General features: G+C 53.1%; 1 protein-coding gene across 1 annotated transcript in view; it reads right to left on the bottom strand.

Annotated features, from left to right (window-relative positions):
• Positions 1–23,842, bottom strand: part of LOC119107193 (protein shisa-2) — a 34,395-nt gene extending 10,553 nt beyond the window's left edge. The window contains exons 1-2 of the mRNA XM_037230586.1: positions 23,669–23,842; positions 933–1,113 (exon numbers count right to left, since the gene is read on the bottom strand). Coding sequence (XP_037086481.1) covers positions 933–1,113; positions 23,669–23,705 — 218 coding nt within the window. The 5' untranslated portion in view covers positions 23,706–23,842. The remainder of the gene's footprint in view (positions 1–932; positions 1,114–23,668) is intronic.
• Between the last annotated feature and the right edge of the window lie 124 nt (positions 23,843–23,966).

Genomic DNA, 23,966 nt, shown 5'->3' with positions numbered 1-23,966 from the left:
TTCTATTACGTGTTGTACAACATACGTATTCCATTTAAGCGTAGAGTCTTTACAGAGTTGTGCCAGTCTGCGACTGCATGTTCTGCATGTTCGGTACCCAGCATTCAGCATGTTTTGTACCCAGCACATTTGATTACCAGTCGAATCTGTATTAGGCGGCTTTGTCCCCCTGCGCAAATTGCGAAATCCGATTCCCTAAATTCGGATTTCTCTGAATACATCAATTGGTCGCACATTTAAACCCCGCCAACGACCGTCACTGCTGCCAGTGACAACACAGAGTGTTACTGGCGTCAGTGACAACACAGAGTGTCACCGACATCAGTGACACTGAGTAAGCCGACACACTGCTGCAAACTGAAATCTCAAAGGCATTTCATGATAATGATCGAGTGCAGAGGATAAAGAAGGCATGTGTGCCACATTTTCTGACGCGGTGTGTTCGGCATGTCGATATGACGAGGCCATGGGTGTCATGTGTGCACAAATTTGATAAACATTAGGTTTTAAACCGGCCACGATGACGCCTTATCGTACGTTTATAACACCGCATGCGGTTCGAGTCAAATGCAGAGCAATCAGTGCGTAAACATCACAAATGAGCCAAACTGCAAGGGCCAGCTGTGTTTACGGAACAGCCACGGCAGCGCTCCAGAACTGGCCTCAGTCTCTCCGGATCGGCCGGGGCTGGGCTGGCTGGCCGCGCGGCCCAGGCGGTTGGTCCGGCCGGCCCAAATCAGTAGGGCCCACCGCATTGGAGCTGCCCCGCCGGCCCGAGAGGCCGCTCCGCCGGCCCGGGGGACCACCCCGCCGGCCCGAGAGACCGCCCCGCCGGCCCGAAAGACCGCCCCGCTGACCCGAGAGACCGCCCCACTGGCCAAGGAGACCACTCCGCCGGTCTGAGGGATCACCCCCCCCCCCTCGCCACTCACTTCTCTGTGAAGAAGCTCTCTCCGCCGGAGTCGGTGTCACCCCTGTCGGTGCAGCAGTAGCGGTACGTGGAGGTGCCACAGCAGAACACGGGTTCCTCCTCCAGCTTTGGGCAGGCAAACCCGTTGTTCCACTTGCCGAAGCTGTCCACGTAGCCGGAGCAATAAGCGTCCCGGCTCAGCACTGGAAACACATGGGATTGTAATTCAAACTATGGTATTGTGCTACTCATCTCTATCGCATAACAAACCCCTGCGATCAGCAAGTAATTCATGGAATCTTTTAACATAAAGAACCGGTTATTATTAAATCAAATACCTTGTTTTCAGATGGTTTCGATCATGCAGCCGAGCTCTGCGTCTCTCAGTCACCAATCCAACACCCTCTGCACGACAACAGTTGGAATCGGCCGACCCCTATCAGACATACTGGCCGAAAGCAGAGCGTAAAATGAGCCATCTCAAAGATTATTCCTTAACATCCGTCATCACAAAGGAAAGGCCGTCCACAGGCACGTGTGGCTCATAGGCACGTGGTAGGCTCGACGTCCTGCGCCTGCTCCTCACAACCAGGGATAGACCCCAGAGGACTAAGACAAGACAGGTCCGCTTGTCTGTCGTGATAAGCACTGACTGGCCTCAGTAGAGCTCATCATATATTTTCGCATATCATACTGATGAGCACTGAGCCGCAATCCACGGCCTTAATGTGACGCTTATGTTTGGAGAGGCCCGGGCTGTGATCAAAAGACCGCGCACGGTGGCAATACCAGCCGTCGGACAATCCGGCTCTTTCACGCCCTGACAAGCTGCGCCGCTATCTGTCGCTGTTCAGCGTCACAAATCATGCCTGGACGCCTTCGTCGGCTCCGGCACGTGCGCAACACGTGAGGCTGGCTCGGCGCCCCCGCGGCTGGCCCGTCACCGGCGCGCCGGCCGCTGTCTGGCGCCGCTTAAATCACAGTCCGCCCCGACACTTAACAGCGGCGGTAATTCAGCGGCGCCGCATGCCCCGCGCGCTGACCCCCTCCCCGCCATCCCCCTCCTGCCGGTGCGTTGCCGTCGGTGCAGCTGCCAGCGCCCGCGGGCGAGCCAGCCGACAGTCAGCTATGGCCGGAAGCCGGACGTTCGAACAACGCCAAGACATCGAGCGGGGGCCTAAAGGCCGAAGTGAGGCTGGCGCGATGCGGCTGACACCGCCGCTCGCCTCGGAGCGACGGTGGAGCGGCCGACACACGGCTCGCCTCGGAGCGACGGTGGAGCGACCGACACACGGCTCGCCTCGGAGCGACGGTGGAGCGACCGACACCAGGCTCGCCTCGGAGCGACGGTGGAGCGACCGACACCTGGCTCACCTCCGAGCGACGGTGGAGCGACCGACACACAGCTCGCCTCCGAGCGACGGTGGAGCGACCGACACACGGCTCGCCTCGGAGCGACGGTGGAGCGACCGACACCTGGCTCACCTCCGAGCGACGGTGGAGTGACAGGCACACGGCTCGCCTCGGAGCGACGGTGGAGCGACCAAGAGCGCGGCTGGTCTTGATTTCCGAGATTCCTATCGCTGGCGGCGAATTTATTGCAAACAGGGTGGCCGCAGATGCGGCCGGTGGCCGATGGAGCGGGGCGAGCTGAATAGCCTGCGGGATTCGCTCTCGGACCGCGAACAGGTCTGCCTGACGACTGCTGACCGGTGTCGGCTTGTCGGCCTGCTCGCTGGCGTGGTGCCAATCGTCACCTCGCCGCCCGCTTGCCTGCTTGTGAAGCGAAGACAAATTTTCACTGGTTTTGTTTTTCTATTAGTGTGTGGTACCGGTAGACCATGATATACCAGGTCAGACAGACACGGATAGTAAAGCAGGAGAGCCGTAAGGGACATCCTAAGCCCTGTTATGCTCTTTTGGGGGGGATAATCGAGCCTGAGAAGAGGTCACTGCGCACCTGCAATGCAAACCCAATCAGCTTCAAAGCGCAAGCCTGGAAGACCGCTTTTTTAGAAGAGACCTGGGTATCGAAGAACTTGCAAGATTTTCATGGCGTCCCTGTTGATCACGTGATCGCTTCCTGGAAACGGTTGGTGCCGCACATGGTTCACCACATGATTCTAGCGGGTTCACTCGCATCGTATTCAGTGGCCGTATTACCATCATGGACGCTTCAACTGGAACCTCAAACTCAACTGAAACTGGAGCCAGTTTAACTGCCTTGACGCATTGGGCTTTATCAGAATTGGCCCACCCTGGCGTGGTCGGATTTGGCCCTATCCTGGGCACCTTGTTGCCACCAGACAACACCGCCAAAAGCTCTTTTCACGCGGTGTACCCGAATCGAGTGTTATATAGCGGCGCCATTGTAGAACAGCGTGGGTGCGCGTGCGAAAGGGCGATAAGGCTTCGTTTGTCTCCCGGCCAGGAAAAACACCATTCAACATAGTGACCACTCTGTTGCCGAAACCGTGAAGCATTGGGGCCGAGGATCTTTTGTTGGGCGAGGCTGTGAGCGGGAGGAAACCGCGACAGGCGGCGCGCGAGACCGGGACAGAGCGGTGGCGCTCAGACACAGAGCGGAGGCGCTCGGAGACAGAGCGGCAGCGCTCGGAGACAGGGCGGCGGCGCTCAGAGACAGAGCGGCGGCGTTCAGAGACAGAGCGGCGGCGCTTAGAGACAGAGCGGAGGCGCTTAGAGACAGAGCGGCGGCGCTCAGAGACAGAGCGGAGGCGCTTAGAAACAGAGCGGGGGCGCTTAGCGACAGAGCGGCGGCGCTCAGAGACAGCACGGCGGCGGTCAGAGACAGAGCGGAGGAGACGCTTAGAGACAGAGCGGAGACGCTTACAAACAGAGCGGAGGAGACACGTCAGACTCCATCGGCTCCATAAGGCAATGGGTGGGCAGTCTCTCCGTATATTGTTCAGCGGTAGAATCCAATCCACACCTTGAGATCTTTGCGGGAAAAACATGCCTCCCGATATGGGGCACTAAGTTGTGCTGCTCATCTTGACTCAGCACTTGGCTCCAAGCTCTCGCACATTTCATGCGCCCTTGGTACATTACACGGATGGTATGGATGCCGCTAAAGATGGCCATCCGACAGGGAATAGATGACTGCCAGTACGAAATGGCCTGTCGCCTCTCGTCCTTCCGGTCTTTTTAGCCCCAAGAGCATGCGCTGAGAGCCGGTCACAGAGAGCCCCCGAGGGCCTCCCAGGGGCGCACTCAGAACGTGCACGGACGGCTCGAACCAGAGCGCCTCCGGTCGACCACCTCCCAGTGGGACACTTGCAGAGGGGGACGCTCCGTGCCGCTCTCAGCCACTCCTCAATCAATTGCCGACCTTTGACAGCATAAAATAGCCCAGCGTGCCGCGAGGAGACACGTCCAAATAAACTGGCGGCGCGCCGGCTGAGGGAGCGCGCGGTCGGCCTCCGGCGCTGGCCGGCCGCGCCCCGGTGGGTGGGCACCGGCTGACGGCTCGCGGTCCGCGCAGCGGCACCTGCACTTGCAGCTGGCGTTAGAAACTAACGTATCAAGAGCAAGCTTAATACCGATTCATACAGCCAACACGTTCATAAATTGAACGGCACGCAGAACACGCATACCGGCAGTAAAGCGTGCGTGAGGCAAAGCAAATGCTTACTACCACCTACCACCAGCTTTATTTAAATCTCCATCGGGCAGCTCAATTTATCTGCGTAAAGGCAGCAGCTTATGCTTGACGGCTTAAGGTCTTAGCATATTAAGACCACAGGATCAGGTCTAGTTTGATGTTATATATATATATATATATATATATATATATTAGCGCTTACATATATATATATATATATATATATATATATATATATATATATATATGTAAGCAGAGTGCGATGTCTCATTAGAAACACAAATGATCTTTTGTCCGACACTCGCCATCAAACAATATCGACAGCTAGTGACGCAGTCAGTGAATGGTGATGAGTTGATCATAAAGACCAAAAATCTCCTGAATTGAAAATTGACGAGGCGAAAGATATTGCAAACCAAGAAGCTTAGGGGTACATGCCTGGCTCACCGCCTCGAATGGTATGGTCTACTTAAAATTGTGGCTGTTTAGTTTAATTTCATCCACCTTGATTGTTTTGCCTTTTATTTACTTCTTCATTTCAAACCTTTCTCAGTTGTGTGCTTTTTTGGTAATGTGCAGAAACCAACGTGTTACAATGACAGCTCATGTCTACAAAGCTGATGGCTGGTTATGTTTTAACTTACACACTGTTGTCTTGTATTCATTTTGTGTGGCTTCAGGAACAAATTTAACGCATGACCCGGTGCATGTGGCTTATCCTTTGAGCCGAATATACATTGTGTCACTGTCAGTCACACATTCGCACATGAGTATTCTTTGCGAAAAGACATCTTACTTAAATCATGCTTGATGTGATGGTGATTTTTTGACAATTCTCCGCGTTTTCTTCGGTTATTCAACTGGCAGACACACAGACGCCGCCTTATTTTATTTGATATCAGCATGATAGCGCTGCATGCGGTGCTATTTCTATTAACTCAGAAAGGAATTATGCACAGAGGAATCGTAGTCCTGTGCTTTTATAAATTGTACTAACTGTAGCCTATTAATTTCCCCAACTACATGTGTTTTAATCGCTAGGATGTCATTTGTAATAAAAGTTGCCTTGGACAGCGGGTGGCAAAGTGCCATACGTACCTGAATTTTGTTTCGATATGAACTGTTACGTGTAGAACATTGTGCAAGATGTAGTTCTTCTTCAACCCACAGTTCTAGGAACTGTGGATTAAAGCCAGGACAGAATGATGGTGAAGTTTTCTGAGTGTTTCATGCTTGGCAGTGACAAGGAAGGCTGCGTTTGATAAAATTCGAAAATGTTTATCTCCATGCATGCTACAGGTTCATTTGCAATGGTGGCTGTCGGATAAGCGCATGGTGAGAAGTTGTTGCTGACCTTGTTTTCACTGTTTGCGTCCGGGACATAGCATCTCCGGTTTAGTTGCGGGTTTAATCGGGTAATTGGTAAAATAGGCTTGTTAAAAGCTATTTAAGTCAGGTTTAGTTCACAAGATAGTTTTGTGAAACATTTTTAGCAAAGGCAAAGACCGATGGACGAAAAAGCGTTTTCAGTTTCATTTGACCAATAAAAAATGGTGTGGGGTCCCAGCCCAACCCCCACCTTAAAAGAAAACTACATCGCCGCATGCGCCTTTACATGAATGAGCCTGCACTTTTCCGAGCACGCGCTCGGATGGCCGGTTGAATACCTTTCGCTCGGTTGGGGGTTGGGGGCAATCTGACCTAAGAGCTCTAAAAAAGAAGAGCTAGAGGCACCACATTTCCAGGGTGGGATGATACGTGTGTGAACTCACTGGTGTCATAAGGTGAGGCTCTTAACCTGGCACCGAAAAGCTAAACAAGGTCAGACTCCAGATTGGTGTCCAAAGCGCCTCCAGACCTCCCTATGCAACCGCCGCGATGAATCTAGATACCTGTCTGAAGCAAAAAAAAACTGATGTTCAGTTGAGGTCAGTGACCTGTTTGACCTGAAGAAGATCATAATGACAAAAATCGTACGCAATTGCTTTGATTTTTCCATTTAACTCAGGGTCCAGGATTATGCTAGGTGGTATGTTTTAGAAAACAATAGGTTGATCCGGGTCATTCTAGGACAGTGACCTACTCTGCCTTTGAAGATGTCTGTTGCAGTCCCTGCTATCAAGAAATTCGAAATGAGCACCAGGAAAATATCTAACAAATCAAGTTCTCCAGTAGAAAACAAAGTTAGGTTTTCACCTCGGTCTAACCTTTATACCTCACCCTGCGTCAATGCAATTTGTTGTTATCATAACTTCAGAAGTCTCGTTGACTAAGAAACCGGCTCAGAGATGTATGGCTCTGTCTAACGCGCCGTGGTCGCGGGAGATTGGATGATTCCCTAGAGATTGCCTTCGCTGACAGACACTACCTAATTTTGACCTGCCCTAGGTTAACCACTCTAAAAGGTACATCTCATTTTGGTATACCAAAGGATCCGCTATTTAATTCCTACAACTACGCAAAGTTTGGCGCAACTACGCCCGCCGTTCGAAAACATTTTGTGAAAAACTTCGCAGGTGGGAGGTGGAAAATTGACCTTTCCACCTGAATGTGTGTTTCGGAAATAAGATACTGAATCTTTCCCAAATATCTTGCCAAAATTATAACAAAGATTCAACAAGCAGTCACAATACACTTTGACAACATCATAAAAATATCGAGATCTTGTAAGACCGTTTGACAAGATTATAAAACGGATCTTGCACCCCAAAAATCCTTGAACACTATTTCCAAATCGATCCTGGATCCCGGAGAATCCAGCACCTAGAACTCACGTTTCGATGTCGGGATCCATTTCTGGGATCCCGACATCTACCGGTTCCTCAGCGTCGCGCGCGCGGGCGGGCGGGCGGGCGGGCGCGCGGGCGGTCAGGCCGGCTCCCTGTCCCCGCCGGCGCCGCCGTTGTGTCACGTCATATGACACCGCAAACGATCCCTGACAGCGGCGTCTCGCGCTCGCGCCCACCTGGCTCGCCGCGCGGCCCGGTGTCACACGTTCACACCAATTAGCCGGCGGCTGAGCGGGCGGCGGCTCTGGCGCGGCTCCGGTGCGGTCTGGGCGCGATCCATAGCTGCCTCGGGCGGTGCCTCGGACCGGTCGAGCGCGAGCACCAGCACCAGCTGTCTCGGGCGTGGTCGGGTGTGAGCACCATCACCAGCTGCATCAGGCGGTGCTTCGGACCGGTCGAGCGCGAGCATCAGCACCAGCTGTCTCGGGCGTGGTCGGGTGTGGGCGCGATCACCAGCTGTATCGGGCGGTGCCTCGGAGTGGTCGGGCGCGAGCGCCATCACCAGCTGTATCTGCCGGTGCCTCGGACTGGTCGGGCACGATCACCAGCACCAGCTGTCTCGGGCGTGGTCGGGTGTGGGCGCCATCACCAGCTGTATCGGGCGGTGCCTCGGACTGGTCGGGCGCGATCACCAGCACCAGCTGTCTCGGGCGTGGTCGGGTGTGGGCGCCATCACCAGCTGTATCGGGCGGTGCCTCGGACTAGTCGGGCGTGAGCGCCGTCACCAGCCGTATCGGGGAGAGGGGGGGGGGGGGCGTGCGGCCGGAGAGGCACGCTGACGGAGCGGTCGGAGCGGCACACTGCTAAGTGGAGCTCGCGATAACGACTTTTTGCAGCACAGGCGCTTGCTGCAGGTGAGGGGAGAGAAACAAGACAGGGCGCCGCCTTTTAAGCTGTTTTGGCGGGAACTGCCAACACGAGTAGTGGAGAACGCGGTCCATACTGCGCCTGGTCAGATCAGCTTGCTTTCTTGTTGTAGGCAGGGGTGGAGAGTGACGACAAAAGTTGGGATGGCGAAGCTGCCAACAGCCACGTTTCGCTTTAAAAAAAACAATAAACTAATGGCCATTTAATTAGCAAATGGTGTACGCTTTGCCGCCACTGAAAGACCGTAATTGCCATCTGTGTTTGGGAGTTGGAGATCTGACACTTCTCAGCCACATATCCCGTGTCAACATACCTAAAATCCCTAGATTTCTAGATAAAATCCCTACAACTTTGATGAATATCAGTCTGCGATGGGGCTTGACACTCAGTGAGCGCGACCACGTAGTCTTAATACACTTATTTTCCCGGTAACTGGCCTCGAAGTAGCCTATCGTCTATAGCAGCGCAACAGTAAGAGCGATGCGCGAGGCAGATAGTTGGTAAACGGTTTGAGGCTCGATATTAACACGCGCCCGGGTGGCCAGCTAGATACCCTTCGCTCGGGTGGGGGTCAATTTGACCTCCCGAAATCCCGGGAACTAAGAAAGCTAGAGACACCAAATTTACAGGGTGTCTTGACCTGTACGTGAACTCATTTAGGTCAAAGTTTGAGCTTCCTAGGTTATGACTCAGGTCAAATAGGGTCAAACAAGGTCAAATTCCAGGTTGGTCTCCAAAGTGCCCCAGGAACCTAGACAACTGTTTCTGAGCAAAAAGTCACCAGATCATTTGAAGTCAGTGACCTTGTTTGACCTTTTGAAGGTCATGGTGACCAAAATCATACAAGACTGCTCTGGGTTTTGCGTTTGAATAAACGACAAAGATTACGCTAGGCAGTATGTTCCCAAACCAAAATGTCGACCCGGGTCATCCAAAAGTTAATGACCTGTGCTGACGTCTAAGAAGTCAATGGAAGATGTATAATGCGGTTCCTGCTGTCAATAAACTCGAAATGAGCACCAGAAACTATCCCATACAGGAAGCCCTAGAATAATAAATCAGGTTAGTTTTGACCTTGTACCTCATCTGACCTGACCTTTGTACCTCATCTTAGGTCAACGTTATCTGCTCATTCAATATTTGTGGTGCCTAAGAAAGCATCTCAAAGATGTATGGCTTCGTCAAACACTCCGTTGTTGTATCAGACTGAACGATTCCCTAAAAATTGCCTTCGCTGAAACCATAGCCTGACTTTGACCTGCCATAGGTAAGCGACCTTGCAAGGTAAATCAAAAATTTTGTGTCAAACGATCTGCTATTCAATTTTCTACAGCTATGCAAAATTTGGCGCGGCTGCACCGCGCTGTTCGGAAACCATTCTGGAAAAGCCTTCGGCGGGTCAATTTGACCCTCCCTCCCCCACCCGAGCGCGTGTTAATGAATGAGGCAACGAGATTTTATCTCGTGCAATCAAATGATACGCTTCGGACCGAAAGTATCATCATTCAATTGTGCGTAAGACGCATGAGAGCGAGCGTGAACAGTGTAGATCGGTGCTGGCGCTGGTGCAACTCAGACAAAGGGCCATCGGCAACGGCAGCACAGCTCGAGGCCATCGGCAGCGGCAGCACGGCTCAGAATTCATGCTTCACCCCATCGTCAGCGGGCATTAGTAATATGGTGCGGCACTCGGCCATACGGCGAACACCCCCGGCTGATGTGTCGTCGGACCGCTGAGTCTTAATAAGCCCGGCGGTTGGTCACAACTGGCCCGGCCGACCGTCCCTGGGCCGGTCGACATCACCGCGGAGCCGGACTCGGCCGATGGCCGTGATTTAGCGTGAGCTCTTCTGCTCCCCCCCCCCCCCCCCCCTCCCCTCCTGCCCCTGCTCTCCGACCACCGATATTGGTGGCCGGGCGACGCGTCATATTTGCCGCCCGGTTGTCGGCTCGGCTGATGGGCGGCGATATCAGCGCACTACCATCAGTCCCAACTGGCGGGCCGCACTGGCGGCCTAGCGGCACGCCGTCATCGCCAGCCTCTTCCGAATTTCGCCCGGCGAAACGCGGGCAAACTGAGGCAGCTGAGGTCTTCATAAGCAAAAATACGGCGCGTGGAGAGAAAACTCGACATCAAGCGAGCTGGGCGGGGCCTATGAAGGCGGTAATTTCGCCATTCCGGCGCCGAGGCGATCGTGGTGAGACCGCGATTAAAGCGGACCCCGACAAAGGCGGCTACTTGGCGAAGCTGAAGAGCATGAGTGTCGTGATAATTTTATCAAATAAAGACAGTCGGAACCGGTCGCCCTTTTCTCTCGGCTTTGGCAGGAGGTCCTCCTGGCAGAGTGGCCCGGCTCGCAAAGTGGTCCCTTTGGCAGAGCAGGCCTCGCCTCCGTCCGGGGTGCTGGCGGGCAAGCCTGGGTCGCCGGGCATCAGTGCTAGGGGCGCGTTATCTGACGCCAGGTCAGCGGACCGGGCCGGGCCACAGACGGCCTCTGTCGGGCTGGCGCCGGGTCATTAGCCGGCAGCGGGCCGAGGCGCCGCTCCAGCGGTCAGCTGACGGAGCGGGGGCGCACCGGCACGCGGCGGGCGCGGCCGGGGCCCCGCAACACCGCCGGAGACAGGACCGGGCGGGCCTGGCCCCGGCGGCAACACACCCGCCCCACTGGCGGCCGTAAACACGGCGGCGCGAGATTGTCAAAACAACTCGGCGAAGCGCCCGGCGAACGGTGACTGACTTAAGTCATCTGCGGAAGAACGCCAGTGAATTTCAAGGGCTCGAGGAGCGGTCAAATACAGGTTGTTACGCATGGGTACCGCGGAAGGGAGGGGGCGGGGATTATTGGTGCGTGGTAGGCTGGAAATGGGTGAATAGTCGAAATAGAGAATGACAGCTGCATTGGTGTTCCAGGTTACGAATTGCGATATTTTATGTCCAGCTGCGGCCAGGATTCAATCAGTAAGTGCGTTGTTTGTTTTCCTGGTTTTGTCGCCCGATTTATTTAACATTTCAACACACATCTTTCCCGAGATTCAGATCTGGCGTACCGCATTTTCAAAACAAAAGCAGTGGCGTTTCAATACAATCACACGTAATACAAAATGCAGTCTCAACAGCTTAACGCAGGCTGTTATCCGGGGAGACCAAATACTGTTTTTTTTTCGGTCCGAATTTGCATTTGTATCCGCTGGATCTCTGCCTGATCCGGTAATCGATAGTCGTCAGTCGCGGCAATCCCAACGATAGTGCAACACCGATGGTGTGCCTAACAGTGACGATTTCCAGCCACCGATAATGCAATTAAAAAAACTTTTCGGCTGGGATAACAAAACGACAAATGTCTGTGTGAGACGGAAACGTGTTCAGAAACTAGATACCATACACATAAGAAACGCTTAATTGTGCGACCATCGTGTATTCAAGGCGCCTGATATTTCTGGATTGGCGGATTACCAGCACGTGGGAAAGGATGATCATGCAAAAATATACAGCAGCAAATCTCAAGATATGCCTGTAATATGAAGACTTTCATCACCTCCCTCTCATTCACTTTCCTCTCGTCTGACTCTACAGCCACGCCCTGGCAGCAGCGTGGTATCCACGCGCGCCACCAGCCGCCTCACAGGGGTCACAGGGGTCGGCGACCAGCACTGTGACGGCGCTACCGACCTGCAGCTAGCGACGTGACACGGGGGTGTGCCGGCCGGCCGCGTCGTGGCGGGCGTCCCCTGGCGGCCGTGTTTACAGGGCGCCGGCGGCGCTGACGCCGCCCCGCAGAGGGCCGTTTAGCGCAGCGGGACGTCTCGGCGCCGGCAGATGTAGGCCGGGCCGAGGAGGCCGGCCCGCTGGATAAATAATCCGGCCAGCGCCCAGCCCGGGGTCGGTCCCAAAACCACTGCCTCGGCCGCTCTCTAGACGACTGGGAGCCCATCTAACAATACGAGACTGACATCTGACTTGGCGGACGCGCGCAGGCATAACGCGTGTCGCGCATGATGCTTAGAGCCTTGCAGGGTGCTCTGTGTGGGTCTTCACACTTCAAACCTCCCACATAAATACATCACGGTATACAGTTATCACCGCTGTGGGGCATACCTCAAGACATCGAGATGACTTACGTTCCCCTCCACCACTTCCATCGCTTTGAAGGAGCCAGTACTGCTCCCACACGCGACGCATGCCACGGGCCGACACGCCATCCTTGCGACCCATCAACAGACCACGAGGTGCGCAAGAAGTCGCACGTGTTGCTGTCACGTCCCGATATGCGTTGCCTGCCAGCCATGATTGACAAGACCCCAAGAGTCTCCCACTATTTCGTAAAAAGTGTGAAGGCAAGCTTCGGTTTGCGGCATGAACTCTGGCATCAGTGATATGAGCGTTTTTAAAGGGCTCAAAGGCCGGACAAAGGAATATTTCAGCTATTCTCAAACTATTCTGAACAGATTCATACGGGTCAAGGAGCCTGAAGCAATGAAACTCGCGAAACCGGGGCACGACCTATGGGTTCAAGCTCAAGTTCGTCTTTTCGTGTCACATGGTATTGGGAATATCCCCAAGCGAAATTTGGCAATCGTGTAAAGGTGGTGTCTTTCTTGGTTAATACAGACTGCCCTGCGCGTACAGAAGTAGCTTATACCTCCGGTGAAGAGGACAGCTGCAACACAGGTATGTCTATTGCAATATAACAAGAGCAGCATGACAGAGGCGGTTCCACACCTAAACAAAGATAAATTTCGAAGGGTGTTAGAAGAATAAGGGTCCGCCAATGCAGATATATCAGGAATGCTTGTCGGCATCTAGAATGACTCACATAGGAAGATGGTATTGGAGACGTATAAAGCAAGCAGAAGGAAATCCCGTCTGTGCATAGAGGCGCCTCCAGGAATGAGAGCAAGGTGCTCATATTATCTGAACATGAACGCATAAACGGCATGCTACATTCCGTCCTTTACTTCTGTGCAGCAAACAGCATCTTCATAGGCATGCCCAGGGGCAAAATGAGGCCCGAAGACCGCTGTCAGCAACAGCGGGCAGCGGTCAGCGGACAGCCGCGGCAAGGGGTCCCGCTCCAATCACGGGACCACACTCTCTCTCTCTTTTGGAATACTGAATACGCCTTTGACACTGGTCTGTACTATCTTGATTGGCATTATACCCCCATTGGCAATGCACAGCAGCGTTGTGAATTTGGCTTAATAATATCTACAACACGGCTGGTCTCCCCTTCCTCTCCCCGCAAACAGTGAACCTGGCTCTGCCTATGCCAAAAATTTGACAATGCATCTTTAATGTTCACAAAGCAAAGCACCACCTCACTTTCTCTGTATACGCTCAGGCCCAACAATATATCACTTTTGATATAATCATATATTGATATGCGTTGGTTACATCGACGCCAGTTAATCAACGTGATAACTATGCCAGATCAAAAAAGCTTATTTTGTCTTTCCTGCCCTGTTCCCCTTCAATTACACGTTTTGACGTTTTTCGGAAATGTAGATCTTTTCGAGCAATCTAACTTCGTCTAGGTTTGTTGTCATTGGCACAGTATCTCCCGAGATTTCGGGGGGGGGGGCAGAATCGCCCCCCTCTCTGCCTGGAATGGGTTTGACGGGAAACCCACCCAGAATAGTGCTAAGCGTATCTGTATGGTCCAACAGGCGCTAAGCCTGACTTTTGCCAATCACAGGTCAATCCCTGGTAAGGCCATGGGTAGCATTTTTCTATCTGACAAAAAAAATTGGTCACTGGGCACTCCCTATGCGCGAACCGTGCGCATAGTTACAAAGTTGGGACATACGCTGGAATGACGTATGTTGTTAGGTACAGTCCTGGTCAGGTGTGCGACACGTGCCCTTATCTTTGAAATGCTTCAAGAAGTTTCAGCGAAATGAATTACAAATGAAATGAAATCTCTGAATTGTTCGGCAACGCGACATCTTGAGTTCATTTGTGGTGAATTTAAGGCGCTGGCACTAAAGATGTGTCAAACACCGCTGAGTCTTCAAGAAGTTTTCGTGGCAAGTGGGTAAAACCTTATTTTTCCATCGTTTACCACCATGTGTTCCGACAACACACATATTGGAAGTGAAAATGAGGTCGACTGTTAAAGACGATCAAGGCTACAGCGTGCTCGTTGTTCAGATCTTGCAGATTTCTCTTAACTGCCGAAATTTCGCGCCGCATGCACAGCTCATTTTGCATCTCCGCTTCCTCATCAAAATCTAAACAACAGCAGATAGTCCCGGCGGCTGGTTCCCACTGTGTCCAAACGCCCGAACAATTACCTATTCACTGTTTGTGCACGTCGCGACCGAAAATAGACGACGTCCAAAGAGTGCGGAAGGCTTGTTTATCCCGCTCGCTTTTAGCACCCCGCAAACAGACGGGCCATCAACAAACGCTGACTAATGCGCGCGACAGTGCGCCGGCTTGCTGTCGGCCTGCTGCCGGGCAGGAGTTCAATGAGCGCGTTACAAGGGCCTGCGCGGGCCGCGGCCGCGGCAGCCGCAGAACGACGACGGTTGACAGGGCGGCGACAGCAGCCTCTTTGTTCCGCCAGCCATGTACCGCAGAAGTAGTGGGCACGGGGGCAAGTTTCAGGAAGTGTTTAGAAGTGAGGTCATTTGCATGTCTGCGCCTTCGGCCTGCGAGCCTAACTCAGCGTGATGGTAGAGTTAATGCTGGAGGCTGGCCGCATCGGTGGCATGATTAGTCTTGTGCTTTATGTCAAATGGCAGTATCCTCGGGAGTGAAAAGCTGACCACGTGTGTCGCTTAAGTGCCCAGCATCTCAGACGTTTCAAGTGATTTGTTTGAAGTCGAGTGCAGTGAGCATGTCCATATCTGAAGCGACGCGCCCACCCGTGCGGATGCGGGCTATACGCCTAGGGGATTTCAGCATCAATACTGGGGTGATCTGCAGTTGTGTGCGTTATCAGAAACAGCCAGCCCGTGAATCCAAGCGCATATACACTCTGGGCCAGATACGAAGGCTGACAGCATGACTTTTACCATGGTGGGTGGCCACCTTACTCACTTCAACTGCGCAGGAAGGACACGTTTTAAATCTGAGCGTTGATTTGGCTGCCTGGCGGTGTTCACTGAGACCCGACATGCAATTTCCGCCAGTCATCACATGATGTTGTTAAGGGGTTAGAGCGAACGACCAAAACCGTGCTAGCTCGTTGTGCTGAACCGTCAGCCCCTCTGATTGGATGTGCTCTTCCCGTCGCTGGTATCTCGCCAACCATGCTGGGAATACCAATCATGGGGCTAGTAATCCCGCAAGTGTTGATTCGCATTTAACTACATACAATATGTTCTTGCACAACGATACAATTAACAGCTATAGGCGTCATTTTGCTGACATATTACTGCCGAATCAACTGACCGGCGTAAATATGTTCAAAGTCGAGGACGCTATCTGACATGACCGCTTCTCCCCAGTTCGTCATTGCCAACAACACAATGGAAATGAATCGGCAAAATCCATCGCAACGGGCTTTGAATAATTCATGCAGGCAGGAGATCTCGATGTTCGATTGGTTTTCCGGTGAATGTTCCTCCGCCCAGGTATGCACCGCATTGTTTTCATTTATCCTTTCCCATCAGCTGTGCGTGCACCTCGTGTGTCCCTGTTGCCTGCTTCGCATTGTAATAAGAAGCAGTTCACAGGCCGACCGGTCGTTGATGATTCCTCCGACCCTCAGTTCGTCGCGTGAAAGTTTTGCCCTCCTTGTGAACGTCTCTCCACACTGTTTATCTTTCATCTCATGAGCTCCCCTAGTCGACCACACACGCACATCAGCACGTACCAATTGTCGCGTGCTCCCTGTCACGGGCCCGCCTCCCCTCCCGGTCCGTCTGGGCCAGCGGTGTCCAGTATCCAGCTAATTCTGTCCCTAAGCCGGGGGAATTGAGGGGGAGAAGGCCTGTAAGCCGAGACGCCAGCCACATCACCACACTGGGCCCCGCTGGTCCGCCGGCCATGCCATAAACAAGACTTGTGCTGGAGTCGATGGGAAGGAACATAAGTCGTCCAATTTTCTGGAAATCAAGCTTGGTCCGCATTTCTGCTTCTGACGTGATTCAGAAGAAGATTTGATTCCAGTCTTGTTGCTTGAGTCATTTAACTGAACGTTGATCTCTCTGAACCCGCATGACGTCAGAAGTGTCACTACATATGAGGAAAGACATCACACGACACAAAAAGTTGCACGGGCGGATTTGGACGAGGCACTACTAGTACCGCGGATGGAGTTATTGTTTGGACTATCGTGCTCGTCTGGTGTGTTTGAGTTTGCGCATGTAAATAGAGCTGGCGTGAATACTAAAGCAACAGACGAGGACGCTAGTCCGAACACTTACTCCGCCTATGATTCAAAGCAAAAAGTTATTCATCATGTAAATCGACAACTTCTGGAGAAACACTTGAAATCGGACAAGATTAGATGTTTCCTTGACGTAAACAAGCATACACATTTGTGTTTGCTTCATGTACGGTAACGTTAAATTGACGACTATCCGAAAAACTGCTCACACTCCGGAATTGGGTGTGGTCATTTGCGCTGTTTCTGAAGTGAGACTTTTTTCTTCGGAGCCGTATTTTACGTCATTCAGAATCAGAGCCAGAACCAGTTATGCACGCTGGTTGACTCACCAATTCACCCGAATCACTATCTAACGTACAGGTTTGATTGAAGTCATATTTTGCCTCCGAAGTATGACGGGCGAGAACCTGCTAGGTCGAGACGGAGCTCAATCGGATGAGCCACCAGTTCACGCCGATATTCCAGCCGCTGCGGGGAGCGTGGAGAGCAGCTCTGAACAGATGAGGCAGGCTATTTGCATAAAAACCGGCATACACGTGAACGTTCCACTGCGCTCAACGGCTCGTTTTATTTCAGGGAAGGCTTGCATCCAGAGTTCCTCCAACACTCAATGAAAAACGCCTCCAAAAACGACCCAGCCCGCGTGCAAACATCTGCCCGTCCCCCACCAGCACCACCGCTCGTCCCCCACCAGCAGAGTGGGTCACGCGAGCCCGCTTAGAGCGACCATGGCGACCCTGGCAGCCCGCATGACCCATACCGGACGGGGGTACAGGGACGTGATTAGCACTGGTGGCCGCCGTCCGCCGCCAGCGGTGCGGACGCTGATCGGCTGATACACCGATCGGCCCCGCTCCAGGACGTTGTTTATTGCTTTTTTTTCCTCGGCTAATGATCTCATTGTGACATCAAGATAAACATTTGCCACATTACTGGGCTTCGCGGTTTATGAACGCCCGGAACGGCCCGGCCAGACGAGTGGAGAAGCAACTGTATACAGACTGAGGTCCGGCCGACTCGTCCGGATGAGGCGTGATTGGTGTCGCCAGACCCTGACGTAGGAGGTCTAAGAAGGGACAGGGGCTGCCTCGTCCAGATGAGGCGGGATTGGTGTCGCCAGACCCTGACGTAGGAAATCTAAGGCACAGGGCCTGCAGCCCAGTTGTGTTGCTCTTTGACGACCCTACGAAATCCACTCTTTCAAACGGTGCAATCGATCACGGTACAAGCCCACGCTTCCATCTGAAAATGAGCCGGACACTTAGAGTAGTGGGCCGCGCAGCCAGCGTGATACGTCGGCTGTGGGGAGCAGAGGAACAGCCCACGCGCCCGCCGCCTGCGCCTGCCCACCGCGCTCTGGCGCAGGCTGTCGGAATCGCTCGGAGCAGCCTCCGCGCTCGCCGCCTGCGCCTGCAACACCGCGCGGATGTTGGACTCGTTCGGAGCAGCCTCCGCGCTCGCCGCCCGAGCCTGCCGCGCAGCGCTCTGGCGCAGGCTGCTGGATCGGCCCGTGGCGGCGCGACTCCAGTCGACAGATGTGTCAGCGCCGCCCGATCGCCCGATCGGCCTTCATCGGCCATACGTCACCGGCACAACGCATTTCCCTTCGCCGTAAAAAGACGCCGAAGATCGACCGCACGTCTCCACGTCGCATTGTTTGGGTCGTTCGGTATTCTGCCGGCCGGCGGGAGGTTTTAGCCTGGTTCCCGACTGCCGCCTGGGCTCCTCTCCGCTCGGCCACCCGGTCACTCCGGGAATTCATCCGGCAGTTCGTCGCCGTCCGCGCTTTTTGTGGCGCGGCGTTCGTGGCCCGCCGCGTCGGCCGTCCGGACTCTCAGTCGCCCACCGAGTCGCCATGAGCTGGCAAACGGACCACCAGCTCCGACGACCGAGTCGGTCTCGATTTCACTCCGGGCTGATCAGTCGTGACGTCAGATCCCCTCTCCCCTCGACCGAGTTGGGGTCGCGTCAGGCTCGCCCGCCCTTTCTCCGCTATCTCCCCCAGTTCCGGCAATTACCGAGAGCGTCTACAAAACAGGGTGCGAGATATCCGGATATAGTACCGGCCAGCGGCGGCGGCTGGTCGAATGAACGAGGCGTGAGCGCACCAGCGCCGGCACGCCACAAACAGCCGCGGGTTCGGCCGCACTTCATTAGCTGCGGCCCCAGCGCCGGCTGCGGTGCTGGGACGGGGTGGGCGGCGAGGGGATGATCGGATACAGCAAGACTTGGCTCCTCTTCGAAGGTCGTTCACAGCTGGCCCGGAGACGGAGTGGCGGGGGCGAGGGGAGGGGGAGGGGGAGGGGGATCGGCGGCGCGCTCTGTTCTGTTGACAGCAGGTCGCGGTTTCTGACAGCTCAGCAGCACAGAGTGGCAACTGCGGTCGTCCACCTCGCGCCTGAGGGCTACGTCCAATCAACGTAACGTAACGCAACGGAGGTCAGCGCACACGTGGTGTGAGAAGAAAAGGCCTCCAGAATCCTTTTTTGGCATTGTGAGTTGAAAGGTCTGATATCGAGTTAGCGACCTTCAAAATACCAGGAGGTGCTGGTTAAACGACAATATAATGCTACATAACGATCATGTTGACGGCACTTAACAGCTCGAGCAGTGTTCATCCTCCAGATAATCGTTACTTGGCATCACGACATCGTTTAAATGGTCTATCCTGGCGTATTTGAAGATCGCTACCTCGACACAAGGACTTTCCACCCTTTATCAGCGGAAACGGCGAAATCTCACGGGGAGTAACGATGCAGATGCGGCTCTTCCTCTGTTCTTGTGCTGGGCGTTGGTGTAGTCGGCAGGCGATTGGAATGCCGCTCTTGTGCTGGGCGATGGTGCAGTCAGCCGGTTGTTTTATCGCTCCCGTGCTCAGCGATGGTGCAGTTGGTCGGCGATTATTCCTCCGATCTTGTGCCAGGCGATGGTGCAGCCGGTTGGCGGTTGTCCCTCCGTTTTCCTGCCGGGCGATGGTGCAGTTGGTCGGCGATTATTCCTCCGATGTTGTGCCGGGCGATGGTGCAGCCGGCTGGTGGTTGTCCCTCCGTTCTCCTGTCGCGCGATGGTGCAGCCGGTTGGCGGTTGTCTCCCCTTCTCCTGTTGCGCGATGGTGCAGCCGGTTGGCAGTTGCCCCCCGTTCTCCTGTCGCGCGATGGTGCAGTCGGTTGGCGGTTGTCTCCCCGTTCTCCTGTCGCGCGATGGTGCAGTCGAGCCGGCGAAGTGCAGTCGGCCAGCGGCGGGGTCGATCCCGGATCAGCCTCGTGACGAACGATCGCCGGCGCTGATCCCAATCTGGTGTCGCGCCGATGCAGCGATCCATATTAGAGGGGTCCGCCGAACAGCGAAAGTCCCGAGCTGCGGAGGCGAGCGGGCGGGAACAAAAGCCCTTGATGTGAGTCATTCACCCGCGTGTGATTCACACCGGGCATGCTGTGGGCAACGCTGACGGACGGCATCCGCCCACGGCGTCATCGTTCAGTAAGACAGACGACCAGACTGGTTTGCGAAAGGAAAAGATCGATACATCAAAACTGACTGAACGGCTGACATCGATCGTATAAAGAATCTGCGCGGAACTCAACAGTATGCAAACTGGACCGGCGTATTGATGAACGGTTGAAATCTCACAGAGCAGGAACAAGAAACACACCAGATTAAATAGCCTGCACAATTGTATTGATAATTAGGGTGCTTCCCAGACGGGCTGAATCAATCCGATGATTCTACATTACAGTTCTAATCTACCGGGCTGGAAAGAGTTGCCCGAGCAATCGTGACACTTCTTTCTTGAAAAGTGAGCTCTCACGGCATTTTTGCGATCCGATACAGCATTTTCTTCTTTTGAGATCTGGATGTGCGCATGACTGTGTGCCATTCTGACTTTAAAATGTTCAGGGTAATCGACACCAGCCCTCCGCTAGTCACGCTCTGTGTGAAACGTTTTTGTAATTTTTAATAAAAATACATGAATATATAAAAACATCAGGTTGTCCATGTTACCCTGATTACATGAATTTGGTTCCATCTTAGTTTTACCATGGCCTTATAATTTTTCATTACCAGTGGTGAAGTGTTTCGGAAAACATTGCGGAATTATATGGGTAAATAATACCATCCAATTTCCTTCGTGCATGAGGGGGGGGCGCTGCGAATTTTGAGCTGGGGGACAGACGTCCAAGCAGCATCCTGGAGAAAAATGAGGCCTCCTCAAACGATAGCATCCTGGGCAGTGCCGTTTTCAAGGAGGACACTTGCCTTTTAAACATTTATTTTATATGTATCAATAATCAAACGAATAAATGTTGACATTTTAAAAACCTGAACGGAGGCCTGATAAGTAATACAAGGGCATTACCGATCAATAAGAGGGTCTCCCTATCCCAAGGCAGGGCATCTGGTTCCATAAAATAGCCTTTTGATATAGACGAGCTCTCTTATCTAGAACAAGGTCCTTTCGGTTTAAAAAGGGACTCCCAAATCCGCTCCAAAGGGTCTCATCACCCCAAAATATGACATCCTAGCCTGGAGCAGCGGGCTTCTGACACACTTGAGAGAATGCCTACTGATCTGGAGAAGCCACCTCCTGATGCATACAGAGCATCACCTAATCCGGAAAATTAGACTTCTGGTTCATAAGGGGGCCTCTTGAGCCAGCAATAGGGCCTCCTGAACACACAATAGGGTCTCTTTAGTCGGGCGACGAGCCTCTTGATGTAGAAAACAGCTTTCTGAGCCCGGTTTGGTAATTCCTAGCTCAGTTATGGAAGTTTTCTTGACCTGAGCTTTCACAAGATATGCGTCGCTGCAAAACTTTCAACTCGGGCAAAATGGGCTCGCCAAAATTTTGAGGGGGCTGGCACGCACTCTGCTGACAGCAGCCGCCTCGTTTCCCTCACCCCTCACCCCCGCACCCCCTCGTCCTCGTCGCCTTCGTTCGTGTATATATATATATATATATATATATATATATATATATATATGTATATATATGTATATATATATATGTATATATATATATATATATATATATACATATATCTGACCTAAATCCAAACGAGCTTGAACTTTACCCTAAACTTTCACGTGCAGGTTAACATTACATCAAGCGTAGAGGTTTCCCACCACGGCCTTAAGCCTTGGTTTATTTTGGGTGGACAGCATTCCCACTGGAGCAGCATTGGACGAAGTGAATGGCTTGGGATTGGACTTTGGGAACAGACTTTGCTAGGACCGTTACGAATTTCATCATATGAAACAAACTGCATCCATTTCATATTTGGTTCGTTGCGAGGCGCATGAATTAGCAAAGCTGACAAGTCGGAATACTGTTTCGGAATCACTTCCGACTGCGAGCGCGTCGTACATGTAGCAATACCGCCATAAACGCCAGGTGTGAGCAGGCACCTGACAACGACTGATAGCTCCTTCGGCCAGACACGGCGATAACGGCTTGCTTTGGCCGGCATCGCACGCACGGCGAAAAGTTATCAGCAGCACAAAACGATAATTTTGCATCGCGCGAACAGTCTCAGGTGGATTTTGGAAAACGCCTGAAAAATGAGCAGCCCCTTTCTCCACCCACACAAGGATATGGTCTCCTTTTCACTTCGAGCACTCCAGACGCTTCTCCTACCTATACTTGGACTCGACTCCAGCGCCCCCCCCCCCCCCCCGCTTAAACGTGGGCTCCAGTTGGTCCACAGGTGAAGATTTGCATTCTTTTGTGTGGGTCCTGCCCCCCCCCCCCCATGCTGAGTTGCCCCCTCCCCAATGTTGGCTTGCCGCCCCCTAATGTTTTTGGCTGGAATGCTACAAAAACGAGGGTAAAAGATGATCATAACACAAAGACTATCTTCTTTGATTTTTCTGAGTAGTGGCGTCTTGTTCACCCTTATAACAATAAGTCATGGTTGCTGTCACCACAAGATACAAATAGTAACAGCTGAGCTGGTAAACGATGCAATAAACTTCACATACCTAGTGCCATAAAACACGCCATGGTTTGTGAGGTTAAAGTGAAAAGCTCTGGAATATGGAGATGAGTTAAGTCCTTTACGGCTAAACCCGTCCCGTCCCGCACAACAGAAATGCGTGCCGCCTCCCATGCCCGCTATAGAAGAGCGTCATCGGTGCCCTAAGGTGGCCTCTAAAGGGGCGTCTTCACGTGCCGATCAGAAGAGACGCGTGTGTCCAGTGCCTGCTCTCTGCATCTAACCCTGCATGACTTCTGTACTTCTTAAATTAAAGACTTTTATAAATTATGCAAAGGTCAAAAACACATATTGCCTTTAGTCAAAACAAAGTGGGCTAAATCCAATGAGAAGAAGGTGGTGACAGGTTGTTGGGACTTCGGTTCTCCCCCACCCAATAATTTACAAAAATTGACACCCCCGCAGTGCACTCAGCGCCCAGGCCCGTTGCTGCTCACTAGCACACGTTAATCATGCCTGTAGTCCACCGACGACACTCCCGCGCTCAGACGCCGGACTCCGAGCTCGCACTCAAAGCAACAGCAAATTGTCAGTGGTCTATGACAATCACTTAGATCAGTTAGTGCATGGTGTTTGCTGTCAACTGCTGCTAAAGAATGTTTTGAAGTGCCAGTTGTGTATACAGTGCAAATTCGCCTTGACTTTTTTGTTCTCACTACATGCCGTGATTTAATATTTTTTATCTCTCTCCAACGGCCAAAACCCAATTTCAGATGCTGATACACATCGAAACGCAGGTAATGAGAGACACCTGTAACGCCACTCGAGCGCGTTTAAAAAGCGGCCGTAGGTTCTCCCGATGGCCCACTGCTGCACAGAATCAACCCAGTCCTTCATCTTTCAAGTCAACATAGTGTATACATTCAAGTATCTTTCAAGTATCCAACATAGTCAGCATCCAAGCATCGCTCAAGTAACATAGTGTATACTGAAGTGAAATACCTCATCACAATTGAGCCTACCACTAAACATCACCATCATTAGCCACGACCCCTAAGCACCACTCTCACGCGGGTCAAGGCCATTCAACCCGCGGCAAGATGGCACCGCATCGGAAACGCGGCGCCAATGGTCGAGATCACGTGACACACACCTTTAGCATCCACTCGTGTATTACCACAAACGGCGAACATTTGACACATGACACTCACCCTGGTGATGCTCGCCTAGTCTCCTGTGGTTCGACATGTCGCGCTATCACGCCAGCTCCGGTGTCGTTGTCAGCTCACCGCCTCCCTGCGCCTCACCGTCGTGAACGCCCGATTTCAGTCACGAGCTGACGCTTAGGGCCCCCCACCGCACCAGATCCACCTCGCCCTCGGGCTATGAAGCGCAGCACTGCCGCCTCCCGGCTGGCCGCCGTCGTTCCCCGCGCGTGCACTCACGCATGCGCACTGGCCGGCGGGCTTCGGCCCGAGGCGGCGCCAAGAGCGGTCGCGCGCGCGCGGG

This window comes from Pollicipes pollicipes, unplaced genomic scaffold, assembly GCF_011947565.3.
Source record: "Pollicipes pollicipes isolate AB1234 unplaced genomic scaffold, Ppol_2.1 Scaffold_6686;HRSCAF=7923_pilon_pilon_pilon, whole genome shotgun sequence".
Lineage (NCBI taxonomy): Eukaryota > Metazoa > Arthropoda > Thecostraca > Pollicipedomorpha > Pollicipedidae > Pollicipes > Pollicipes pollicipes.
Note: the sequence above shows the minus strand (reverse complement) of the source record. Positions and strands in the feature narration are given on the sequence as shown.